Source organism: Anomaloglossus baeobatrachus, chromosome 3, assembly GCF_048569485.1.
Source record: "Anomaloglossus baeobatrachus isolate aAnoBae1 chromosome 3, aAnoBae1.hap1, whole genome shotgun sequence".
Taxonomy (NCBI): Eukaryota; Metazoa; Chordata; class Amphibia; order Anura; family Aromobatidae; genus Anomaloglossus; species Anomaloglossus baeobatrachus.
The window spans coordinates 561,686,675-561,699,388 of record NC_134355.1 but is presented as its reverse complement, the minus strand read 5'-3'; the positions used below and the strand labels follow the sequence as shown (position 1 = coordinate 561,699,388).

At 45.7% G+C, this 12,714-nt stretch overlaps 1 protein-coding gene across 12 annotated transcripts in view; it reads right to left on the bottom strand.

Annotated features, from left to right (window-relative positions):
- The window catches only part of KIF1A (kinesin family member 1A), a 269,201-nt gene that overhangs the window by 62,818 nt on the left and 193,669 nt on the right, over positions 1-12,714 (bottom strand). For all 12 annotated transcript variants that reach the window (XM_075340870.1, XM_075340871.1, XM_075340872.1 and 9 more), the window contains 7 exons: positions 8,448-8,566; positions 5,514-5,599; positions 5,137-5,272; positions 4,089-4,254; positions 3,261-3,351; positions 3,041-3,159; positions 1,003-1,058 (listed from right to left, as the gene is read on the bottom strand). In XM_075340870.1, the coding sequence (XP_075196985.1) occupies positions 1,003-1,058; positions 3,041-3,159; positions 3,261-3,351; positions 4,089-4,254; positions 5,137-5,272; positions 5,514-5,599; positions 8,448-8,566 (773 nt within the window). The remainder of the gene's footprint in view (positions 1-1,002; positions 1,059-3,040; positions 3,160-3,260; positions 3,352-4,088; positions 4,255-5,136; positions 5,273-5,513; positions 5,600-8,447; positions 8,567-12,714) is intronic.

The window sequence follows — 12,714 nt, the reverse complement described above, 5'->3', positions numbered from 1 at the left end:
AATTCTGGGCGGCTGCTGACTGATATTGTTAGGGTGGGGGGCTCCCCATAACGTGGAGCTCCCCATCCTGAGAATACCAGCCTTCAGCCGTATGGCTTTATCTGGCTGGCATTAAAATTGGGGGGAACCGCACGCCGTTTTTTTTTAATTATTTATTTATTTATTTTACTGCACAGTATAGACATGCCCACCGGCTGCTGTGATTGGGTGCAGTGTGACACCTGTCACTCAGCGTGGGGGCGTGTCTCACTGTAACCAATCATAGGCGCCGGTGGGCGGGGAAAGCAGGGAATACGAGATTGTTTAATGGGCGGCCGGCTTTTTCAAAATAGTAAAAGCCGCCGCAGCAGTGTGAATGCCGTGCAGCGCTGCGCCGGAGATCGGGGAACGGTAAGTATGAGAGAGGGGGGGAAACTGACCGACAGACTGTGAGAGAGGGACAGACAGACAGAGAGACCGACAGAGAGACAGAGAGACTGACCGACGGACTCAGGGAGATTGACCGACATACACAGAAATAGAAAGAATAGCCGACATCACTAGAAATAAAAACACCAAACGGACACGGACTATAGGTATATGCATACGTGTTTACTAACGTGTGTGCACATACCCATAGACTTTCATTGTGTCCACGTGTGCGTGCTCCGTGCAGATAACGGACATGCATCCGTGCCAAACGCAAACACATACGGATCACGGACACGCACACACGGACATAATGAAATAACGGACGTGTGACCACAATCATAGATTAACATTGGTGCACGTTTGGCCGTGTCTCCGGTATATACGGAAACGGACCAAACACGCACGTGTATCACGGACGTGTGAAGGGGGCCTTAACCTGCAGATTAATCCTATATCTGCTGGTTCATAGGCTTTTAACATGATAGATCCCTTTTAAGAATCTCCTACTATATGTCTTGATTATAGATAATGAGTATATTTTCATTACCTTTATTACCAAATCTTTGGTGACACAACAAACAGCTTATTTACCTGGTTTAGATAATGGCATGACTCTGGGAAGAAGACGTCTGGAGGATCGCAAAGGGCTGTGAACAGCAAAAAAATTAATTTAGGAAAAGTGAATAGAGTAATACAGTCTATATTTAATCCTTTCACCACCTTCCTTCCATTGATTTCATTTTGTGTAATACTATGGTGAAAACTGAGAAATTGACTAAAAATATGAAAAAATGAGAAATTGAACCTTATATAAGAAACTAGCTGTAGTACCCGGGCGTTGCCTGGGATAGTAACTGTCTCTCTGTCTCTCTCCTAGTCTCTGTCTGTCTATGTCTCTTTCTGTCTATCTCTTTCTGTCTGTCTCTTTCTGTCTGTCTATGTCTCTTTCTGTCTGTCTATCTCTTTCTGTCTGTCTCTTTCTGTCTGTCTGTCTCTTTCTGTCTGTCTATCTCTTTCTGTCTCTTTCTGTCTGTCTGTCTCTTTCTGTCTGTCTGTCTCTGTCTGTCTGTCTCTTTCTGTCTGTCTCTTTCTGTCTGTCTCTTTCTGTCTGTCTCTTTCTGTCTGTCTCTTTCTATCTGTCTGTCTCTGTGTTCCTGTCTATGTGTGTCTGTCTCTGTGTGTCTGTCTGTCTCTTTCCCTGTCTGTCTGTGTGTCTGTGTGTCTATCTCTATCCATGTGTGTCTCTGTCTCTATCCATGTCTGTCTCTCTGTCTGTCTATCTCTCTGTCTGTCTCTGTATCAGTCTCTCTGTCTCTCTCTATCTCTGTGTCTGTCTTTCTGTCTCTCTCTGTCTGTGTCTGTCTGTATCTGTCTGTCTCTCTATCTCTGTGCCTGTCAGTCTGTTTCCCCGTCTGTCTCCTTCCCCGGCTATCTCTTTCCAGGTCTGTCTCTTTCCAGGTCTGTCTCTTTCCAGGTCTGTCTCTTTCCAGGTCTGTCTTTTTCCCCATCTGTCTGTTTCCCCGTCTGTCTCTCTCTGTCTGTCTCTTTCCCTGTCTGTCTTTTTCCCCATCTGTCTCTGTCTCTTTCCCTGTCTGTCTCTTTCCCTGTTTTGACTCTTTCCCTGTCTGTCTCTTTCCCTGTCTGTCTCTTTCCCTGTCTGTCTCTTTCCCTGTCTGTCTCTTTCTCTGTCTGTCTGTCTCTTTCTCTGTCTGTCTCTTTTCCTGTCTGTCTGTGCCTGTCTTTTTCCCTGTCTATATCTGTCTGCCTCTGTCTCTTTCCCTGTCTGTCTCTTTCCCTGTCTGTGCCTGTCTGTCTCTTTCCCTGTCTGTACCTGTCTGCCTCTGTCTGTCTCTTTCCTTGTCTGTGCCTGTCTGTCTGCCTCTGTCTGTCTCTTTAATTGTCTGTCTCTCTCTCTCTGTCTCTCTCTCTGTCTCTTTCCTTGTCTGTCTCTTTCCCTGTCTGCCTCTTACTGTCTGTGCCTTTCTGTCTCTCTCTATCCGTCTCCCCACCAACATGTTATTAGCTCACACAGAAGTTTCTTATACCATGAATGTCCTTTGTTCCTATAGCAACCAATCCCAGCCTTAAGCTCGCAGCTCCATTGACTTTAATGGAGGCAGGTTTTTTGAAGAGTAACTGTAAAGTGCGGGGTTACATTTTCCCGTCAAAACATAGTCTATGACGTTCCCTGAGTCACATGGGGCATCTCTGCAAAATTTCGTGATTGTAAATGCGACGGTACATACATTAGCGGACACACAAACACACACACACACACACACATACACTCAGCTTTATATATTAGAGATAAAGAGGACTTCCTTATGTGTCATAGTTTAGCTATGCCCACCTCCTACTCCATACATCTTGTGTCTGGCTGTAAGACAACTGCCTGTAGCAAGAGCCACCCCCTGTGCCCTGTCTGATGTAAGACAAAACCATTATTAACTTAGCTATTCTCAAGCCAAAAGTGGAACAGATCTGAGAATTTCTACACGTAGTCAGGGCAAGAGAATATAGTTTAGCATTCGTTTCTAGGTTTACTGTTCCATAATGCTCACAAATACATACAGCAAAAATTCATAGGTAGTTTAGTTCCTGTGCTATAATGTTAATACTCATAAGTTACCTCAGTACATCTTTGCACAATGGAGGGAATGGGTGTTGTTGGTAATGTCCAAACACTTCGAATACAATGGGCTGTGTCTTCACATATTCCACAAAGGACTGTGTAACCTCCACTGCAATCTAAGCCAAGAAGAATATATCACATTGAGTTCACCTGCCTAACTGGAAAAGCCATTCAATATAATAACACACAATCAATTCTATTATGCCATTTTACTTACATTCTGAACATGATAGAAACCAAGGGGAGGGCCACGACCAGTATTTTTTAAAGGTTCAGTAGAAAATGCTTCATCGTGGCGATGGATGAAGCTAAAAGACATAAGAAGCATTCAGGATATGTTTCATAGTACGGTATAATTATTTTTATCTATTTGTATTATATAATTTTACTAGTTACAGATATTTGTTAAAGTGACATTTCCAATAAGATGAAGTAAAGGCCACTTTACACGTTGCGATATCGGTACCAATATCGCTAGCGTGGGTACCCGTCCCCATCTGTTGTGCGACACGGGCAAATGGCTGCCCGTGCTGCACAACATCGCCTAGACCCGTCACACGTACTTACCTGCCCGGCGACGTCGCTGTGACCGGCGAACCGCCTCCTTTCTAAGGGGTCTGTTCGTTTAGCGTCACAGCTGCGTCACTGAACCGCCGCCCAATAGAAGCAGAGGGGCGGAGATGAGCGGGATGTAACATCCCGCCCACCTCCTTCCTTCCTCATAGCGTCCGGAAGGCAGGTAAGGAGAGCTTCCTCGTTCCTGCGGTGTCACACATAGCGATGTGTGCTGCCGCAGGAACGAGGAACAACTTCGTTACTGCTGCAGTAATGATATTTGAGAATGGACCCCCATGTCACCGATGAGCGATTTTGCATGTTTTTGCGACGATGCAAAATCGCTCATAGGTGTCACACGCAACGGCATCGCTAATGCGGTCGGATGTGCGTCACCAATTCTGTGACCCTAACGACTTCGCATTAGCGATGTCGCAGCGTGTAAAGCCCCTTTAGATAGACTTGGTGCGATGTTTGGTGAAACACTGACTTGAACTGGCAGAATATGTCGGCATATTCCGGAGGGATGCTTGACGCCTGCAGGACGGTCACTCTGAATGTAAAGATGGAGCCCAGTTTTAGTGGGTGCCCTCCTCCATCTGTGAGGTCAAGGGAACCTTTTATTGGACTGTCAAGGAGAGCAGCCTGCTGAGAAGCTAGAAATACAGAAAACAGTATAATTATTAGTGATCCGATACTAAATTATAATTAGACAGGAAATGACACAATTGCTACTGCTCTGTCCTGAGTAGAGATGGAGGACCCGTTGAAATTCCAGTTTGCTGGGTTCAGTCGGACTTTAGATAAAGTTCAGTTCGGGATCCGGACTTGACCTGAACTTGATTCTGGAGCCCGAACCCCATTGGAAGTCAATAATTGGGCAGTTCAGTTCTCCGCCCACATACACCCAGCCATAAACATAGCACTTCCAGGGGATGGAGGGTGGAATTTCTCTTTTTTTAGTCCACACTATATCCAAAATTGTTTTTACCTTCAGTGAGAGCCATTCAGAAACTGCAAGCGGCTCGCACTGGGCTGAGCAGTGAGCGTACTCGAGCACAGCGATGCTCGAGTGAGTGGTTGGCACACATAAAGCCCCCATATTGTTTGTAAAGTGTGTGCTCACTATGAACCCCCCTGAACTTTACAGTTTGGGTTCGTTCATCTGTAGTACTGAGCGCTAACAGTCTTGGTTGTTCACGATTTAGCATTGTCAATACTTACTACTGACCCACACAAACATGGGGAGAACATACAAACTCCTTGCAGATGTTGTCCTGGGTGGGATTTGAACCGAGGACCCCAGAACTGCAAGACTGTCTCTACCTTCTGCTGCTTATGAATTAGGTGGCAAAACCCGTGGGACACATACCTTTTAATATAATATGTTGCAGTATGACAAAATGAGAGGCATATTGAGGTTCAGGGGGCCAATACAAAACACTCTTTAGAATGTTTGTAATGCATACGTCACAGATGCAGAATATGCTCTAAATATACTTAAAAAGGCCTATGCACTCTGTAAGAGGTTTTCTTACCTGCACAAGTGTTGTTATTGACCTCATCTGCACTGGGCCCACAATCTGGGTTTTGACCTTGTCCCCCTTCCACTATTCGCAGCTCTTCTTGAGATGTGCCTGAGCGGGTCATCCCTGTACAGGACTCCGCCTGGAACTGTCCGAAATGGTATGAATAAGAATAAATACATAAAATGATCGCTGACACCCGTAAAATAAATAAATTCTAAAGCGATTTTTTTCTCATAATTAGTTATTTTGGTAAACCAATTCTGAAATGTTGTAACGTATAAAACATTTGGCCTCTTTTAAAGAACAACCATTCTTACATTTAGATTAGAATACTATCAAGTGTTACTGTGAATTGAAATGTCCTATTCAGAGCTGACACTTCTTACCTTTTGAAAATGTTGATCATCAAATGAAATTTTGGCTGTTCCAGATTGCCGAACTCCGGAGCCATAGTCAGGGGCTTCCTCATCCGCTGAAATTAAACCGAGATAAACCAAAATTATTTAGAACTACACATATCTGATACAGAAGGTAAAAACCTAAGCAAATGTAAAGGAGACCTCCGTATTAAGGAGAACCTGACAGCAAATACATGCTGCCCGATCCACAGGCAGCATGTATGAGACACTGGTTGCATGATTACAGCTATGCATGTTTCATTCTTATGCCGGCGTCACACGGTACGATCTATCGTGCGATTGCACGAGCGATCGTACCTACCCCCGTCGTTTGGCGCACAAAGTCGGTAACCCCCGTCACACGCACTTGCCTGCCGGACGACGTCGCTGTGGGCAGCGAACATCCTCTTTCTGAAGGGGGAGGGACGTACGGCGTCACAGCGACGTCACACGGCAGCCGGCCAATAGAAGCGGAGGGGCGGAGATGAGCGGGACGTAAACATCCTGCCCACCTCCTTCCTTCCACATTGCCGGTGGGACGCAGGTAAGCTGTGTTCGTCGTTCCCGAGGTGTCACACGGAGCGATGTGTGCTGCCTCGGGAACGATGAACAACCGAAGCACAGAAGGAGGACCGACATTTTGAAAATGAACGACGTGTCAACAAGCAACGATAAGGTGAGTATTTTTGCTCATTCACAGTCGTTCGGAGGTGTCACACGGTACAATATGTCTAACGATACCGGATGTGCGTCACTAACGACGTGACCCCAATGACATATCGTACCGTGTGACGCCGGCATAAAGCTATATGCACACGTTGCTTTTTTTTTTGCTTTTTTTTCACGCCCTTTTCCTTGCTTATTTTAATCAATAAAAGCAAGCAATAAGCACCCCAGCAAAGTCTATGAGAATCCTGACTTGCTGTGCACATGCGGCTTCTTTTTTCCTTGCAGATTTTCTTTCTGAAAAAAGAAGCATGTCAGTTGTTTCTGCATTTCTATAATCCACTGCAATGCTTTATCACTACATTGGATTATAAATCATTACTTCACCTCACACACCATGCTTACAGCATGGTATGTGAGGTGATCCGTAGCTGAGTAACCCGGGGTTGTCATGGTGACGACCCAGGGTTACCAAGGCAGCAATTGGGTCCCTGTGATCGCATTACAGGGACCTGATCACCAGGGAGAGACCAGGGAGAGATAAGGGATTCCTTTTCCTGCCTTCTGAATGCTGCGATCACACAGCATTTAGGGGGTTAAACTGCCAGGTGCAGCGCGGGCACCGCTCTGGGCAGTGAGTGCCGAATCCTGGCTGTAACAGCATCCGGAGAACTGGTGGCGATTATGGGGGTATAGCGCCTGAACCCCCACTTTCGCCCTGACTAAATAAAAACACAAAAATAAGCAGGAAAAAATGCATATGAAAAGACGCGCAAACACAATTAAAAAAATGCACTTTTTTCTGCTTCCTTTTTCTTGCCAAAACATGCTTTTCTATGTGCTGAAAAGAAGCACATAAAAAAAGCTATGTGGGCACATAGCCTAAAGCGGGCTTTACACGCTGCGATATCGGTCCCGATATCGCCAGCGTGGGTACCCACCCCCATCTGTTGTGCGACACGGGCACATCGCTGCCCGTGCCGCACAACATCGCCCAGACCCGTCACACATACTTACCTGCCCGGCGACGTCGCTGTGACCGGCGAACCGCCTCCTTTCTAAGGGGGTGGTCCGTGCGGCGTCACAGCGACGTCACTGAGCGGCCGCCCAATAGCAGCGGAGGGGTGGAGCTGAGCGGGACGTAACATCCCGCCCACCTCCTTCCTTCCGCATAGCGGCCGGGAGGCAGGTAAGGAGAGCTTCCTCGTTCCTGCGGTGTCACACGGAGCGATGTCTGCTGCCGCAGGAACGAGGAACAACCTCGTTACTGCTGCAGTAACGATTTTTGAGAATGGACCCCCATGTCACCGATGAGCGATTTTGCACGTTTTTGCAACGATGCAAAATCGCTCATCGGTGTCACACGCAACGGCATCGCTAATGCGGCCGGATGTGCGTCACCAATTCCGTGACCCCAACGAGTTCGCATTAGCGATGTCGTAGCGTGTAAAGCTCCCTTTAAAGTATATTTTCTCTAAAACACTACAGCATTTAAGAGCTAGCCAAAGGCTGAGCCACACAGTAGACTAGTCAGAAAAGCGGGTGCCTAGTGGTTTCTACCTGCCCTCTGCCAATGCTAATAGGTTTCTCTCCATTCATGTATGCAGGGAGAGACCTGTCACTCATGGGGAGTGGGCGGGGCAAAATGACTGGATACTCCCTTTATATAAATGTACTTTAGATAAAGTTCTGTTCTGGACCCGAACTTGACCCAAACTTTATTGGAAGTCACTGATGTAGCAGTTTGGCTCTCTGCCCATATACAACCAGCCATAAACAAAGCACTTACAGGGGAGGGAAGGCTTGTTTTTTGTATATACTACATGTGATCACACTGTTGTTCCCCCCAGTGTGTGCAGTTCAAACACTGCAAGTTGCTAGCACCAAGCCGAGCACCGAATGTACCCCCGAGCACCACGATGCTTGCTCAACTGGACAGCATATTTAAAGCACTTGAAAACTGATTTTCTTGTAAAGTCTGTGATCGGAACAAACACGGAACTTTAGCGTTTGGGTTCTCTCATTTCTAATTCTTTTGCAATGGCTAAATAAAAACACAGCCGGAGACCTGCCTTTTTCTTTATGTTACTTTCAAATCCAATATACCATTTAGCTCTAAAAACTATTAAAAAAAAAAACTGTTTGTCCTGTTTTCCCAAAATTATATATATGAAATCTTATACCTATTGAAATCTTATAACCTATTTGCTGGTTAATGTCAAAAAGAATATGATGCACTCAGCGAACAATCCTTACCGGAAATGGCCTGAACAGCAACTCGCAGGAATCCCTTGACTTCTCCTTTTTCACTGACGATAGCGACTCGATGAACCAGAGGCACAGAGTACAGCAAATTGCTCAGGTAAACAAAGGCCCTGCAGAGGGGGACATAGGTTACAGGAGGAGAGAAAGAAGTAGAGAAGGTAGAAGGAAAACAGTAAAAGTAGATGAAAGAATAGGAAACAAGAGCAATCGGGTACAGAATAGTAGGGATTGGTGAAGAGATGAGCACAGAAATGGTGAATAATGTGATGAGACCAGTTAAAAATGAGATTGAAGAGGATGAAGAAGAATCATCAGCAGAGAAAAAAAGAAAGAACAGGGATGAGAAGGGTGAAGAAAAACAAGAAAGAAGAGGTCAGGATACACACTGCAATTCATTAGTAGGAGGGATACAGCTCACACCACAACAAGAGCTGCTAAGCTACAGAAATATGTGAAGTGGACAGCCACTAGCAGCTAGGGGGTACGTGGGTCAGCCACAGCAGAATATAGGGTAAATGGGATGGTAAGACAACTAATTGGTGAACACTGATCAACACGGGGAGGAACTGTGAAGGTGAGGGAGTGTTGGAGGCGGTGAGGAGGTCAACTGGAGTTCTGTGTGAGGGAAAGGCCAGCAGAAGAGCATAAAAGTGTATGGGTGTGCCGGCAAAACCTGAAATAAATCAAATGAAAAAGAACAAAGCAAAAAGAAACAGAGACCTATGAGAAGGAGCCAGCTCTTTCCTTATATTGGTGGTGAAGATGGTGTTGGAAATCCCACCAACTAGTATATCTGTTCTTTAATTGACTTTCATAGCAAGGAAAACACTCTATAGATATTATACACCACTGATCCTATATGTAAGAATACATGTTATGGACATAATATTCCCACAGGATGTCTACTATAAGCCATGGGAACCACCATGACAGATATTTTATAGGAACATATTAGTTTCATTAAATATCACTCACTCCTCAATGTACTAAAACTGGTATAGATTGTATTTACTATTAAATTAAGCATGAATCTAGTCTTTATGTTACTTTATGTTGTTACCAGGAAGTTCTCTGTCTCAGGAGGACCCGGACAATTGATAGGAATAGTGTAATGTTTCTTTTGCCCTGTGGGTGTGCTGCTTAGTGTTGCCTCACAGGTTGCTTACATCTGTGAGGCAACACAGTCTAGGATATTGTGGACTTTTGTACCAAAAAAGATTGTCCAAAGTAAAAAACTAACAAACCTTAGATTTAATTAAAATTGGACAGTGAAAATGATTAGGAAGTTCTAACTCATTATGGAGCTTCTTCACTATGGCCTGCAATGCATTTGTTCTTCAAAGCACATATCATAAATGAAAACACTTATAGGAGCACTGGGACCAGCATGATTGCCCTATGTATTTAAAGTTAAGGCATGATTCAGGTGTGACAGCCACTTGCAGCTAAGGACACTCTTCTTGACACCTCAGAAAAGGCTATGGTTGTTGGGCGATGTATCCCTAGAGTATCCTACAGTTTTCTAAAAATGAATGAGTAAGTGGCCCTCCTTAGCAGTACAGTTAGAACATGTATATGAAGGAAGACATATGGAGACATGGAGTAAAGAAAAGTGTGAAACAAACCAGAATATGTGTTAAACTCTAGATTCCTCTATGTACCCACATTTTTGCCTTGTGAAGAGTTCATTTGGGTAATCACAAGCCTTTAGAAACTATTTGCAACCACCAGGCGTGTATTGCAGAGGCAGTGTTGCATGCACACCTCTACACAGTGCTGAGTCCTATTCTGAAACTATTCTAAGCCACAATATAGCAAGAACCACTCAACTAAGTAGAAACAACAGGCCATCATTACTTAAAGCACACCAATCACCGGGATTTTCCTATATAACCTTAAGCCAGTGCTATACTGGCACTATCATGCAGATTCTATACATACCTTTAGTTGTCAGCTCAGATGTATAGATTTTGAAACACAAACAAGTAAAGTTTGTAAAATGAACAGCTTTTTGAATGGCAGCAGGTGCCGATCAGTTGATAGCTAGGGGGGGGTATTGATAGTGATTCCAACCCCCCTGCCTGTCCATCCTCCCTGTTATTAATGCTAAATCTATTATAGAATGGTTTTAATAAGTGACTAGAAGGACCTGTACTGATGTCAAACCCATGTGACCAGAAGGGGCGGAGCCTCAGCCAATATAGCTAATACCAGGAAGCAACATCATTTTTCTGTTGGCTGAGGCCCCGCCCCTTCTGGTCATATGGGTATGACATCAGCACAGGTCCTTCTAGCCACTTAGTAAAATGATTCTATAATAGAATTAGCATAAATAACGGGGAGGACGGCTGGCGGAGTGGGGCGGGGATCACTATGAATACCCACCCCAGCTATCAGCTGATCGGCAGCTGCTGCCATTCAAGAAGCTGATCATTTTACAAACTTTTCTTGCTCATGTTTCAAAACCTATACATCAGATCTCACAACGGAAGGTATGTATAGAATCAGCATGATAGTGCTAGTATAGCACTGGCTTTAGGTTATATAGCAAAATCCTGGTGATTGGTGCGTTTTAAAGACATGAAGGTCAGTCAATCAGAAAAATGACTATAATCTTGATGGTATCCTCAAGTGCAGTGAGAAAAACCATCAATTGCTATGATGAAACTGGCTCTCTTGAGAAAAGCTCCAGGAAAGGAACACCAGTATTTTACATCAGTATGCCATCCCATCTTGTTTACACTCACTGTGATCATAATAACTCAAAACATACATCTTTTGTAGGCACTTTTCGACCAAGAAGGAATGGGTTGGAGTATTGCGGAAGTTGACATATCTTCCACAATTACCCAACCTCAAACCAATTGAGCTGGCTGGGGATGGGTTGGACCGCAGAGTTAAGGCACAGCAGCCAACACGTGCTCAACACCCCTGAAAACTCCTCCATGACTGTTGGAAGATAACAACCTGACAAACTGCTTTGAAAAATGCCAAGCATAAGCCAGCACATGATACGGCCTGCCGGCTGCATGTGGCCCACCTAAGGATGTTATGCAGCCCTCGAAGAACTGCACGGCTCTGGTTCTCATATTCTATATTCAGTTGTATTTGCGTCTTTCAGTAGTGCACACAGTTGAATACTTGCGCAACAAACTGAGGCAGAGGAGATGAGAGTAGTGCTCTTCATCCCTCTCCTTGGCGTGCAGCAGTGTGATGATTTAGCGGTGAAGCGTGTGGGAGACATCATTGAGCGGTGAAGAAGGTGGGGGACATAATGGTGGTGCAGGGTGTGGGAAACATTATGGAGCAATGCTGAGTATGGGGGACATTATGGAGAGGTGTAGGGTGTGGGCGAACATTATAGAGCGGTGCAAGGTGTGAGGGACATTATGGAACAGTGTAGGATGTGGAGGACATTATGGAGCAGTGCAGGATGTGAAGGACCTTATGGAGTGGTGCAGGGTGTGGGGAAACATTATGGAGCAGTGCAGGGTGTGAGGGACATTAAGGAGAGGTGCAGGGTATGGGTGACATCATGGAGCGGTGCAGGGTATGGGGGAGTATTATGGAGAGGTGCAGGGTGTGGAGGTGTGCTGCCTCCACACCATCAGCCGGCGCTGCTTGAATCCGGATCCACGGTGTGGCTCGAGAGGTCTCCGGACCCGGGGGTCTCGCGGACACTTCGAATAAAAAGGGCAGTTGGTTGTATGTGGGATTTTCTATATATTCCGTGACGTCACCCACGGTGTGTGGTAAGATGGGGGACCACTGCTGCTATTAGGGAGCACCCGGGGGCGTTGGGATGGCAGCTAGTTGTTATTAACCCTCTGTGGCTAGGGGTGGATGCCCCAGGGCCCAGTGTCACTGTGCTAAGGATGGTGGTTGCAGGGGCCAACGTGCCTGGTCGGATCGGGCGATGTTAGTGTACTCACAGTCAAAGAAATCACACAAGGCCAGAGGTAAACCAAGGTGCCAGTGGCTGGCCGCCGCGGCCGGGTGTATTCTGGTCCCTCACCCGGAGTGATGGACTATGTCACTTTCCTCTGCACGGTTTAGTTCTCTTTGGACTTCCCGGTGTGGAACACGAGAGCCCGCTCCCAGAACTACGGGTGGGAGCCTTGCCCGCAAACGCTGACCAGTGGGATCTAAAGGGGCCTGGTAGATGCCCTATCCCCTGTGGTGGGCTGCTGGTCTGCTCTTTTGGGACTTTGGGTGGGACAGGACCTATAATCCTGTCCTCAACTAGTGAATTAACAAA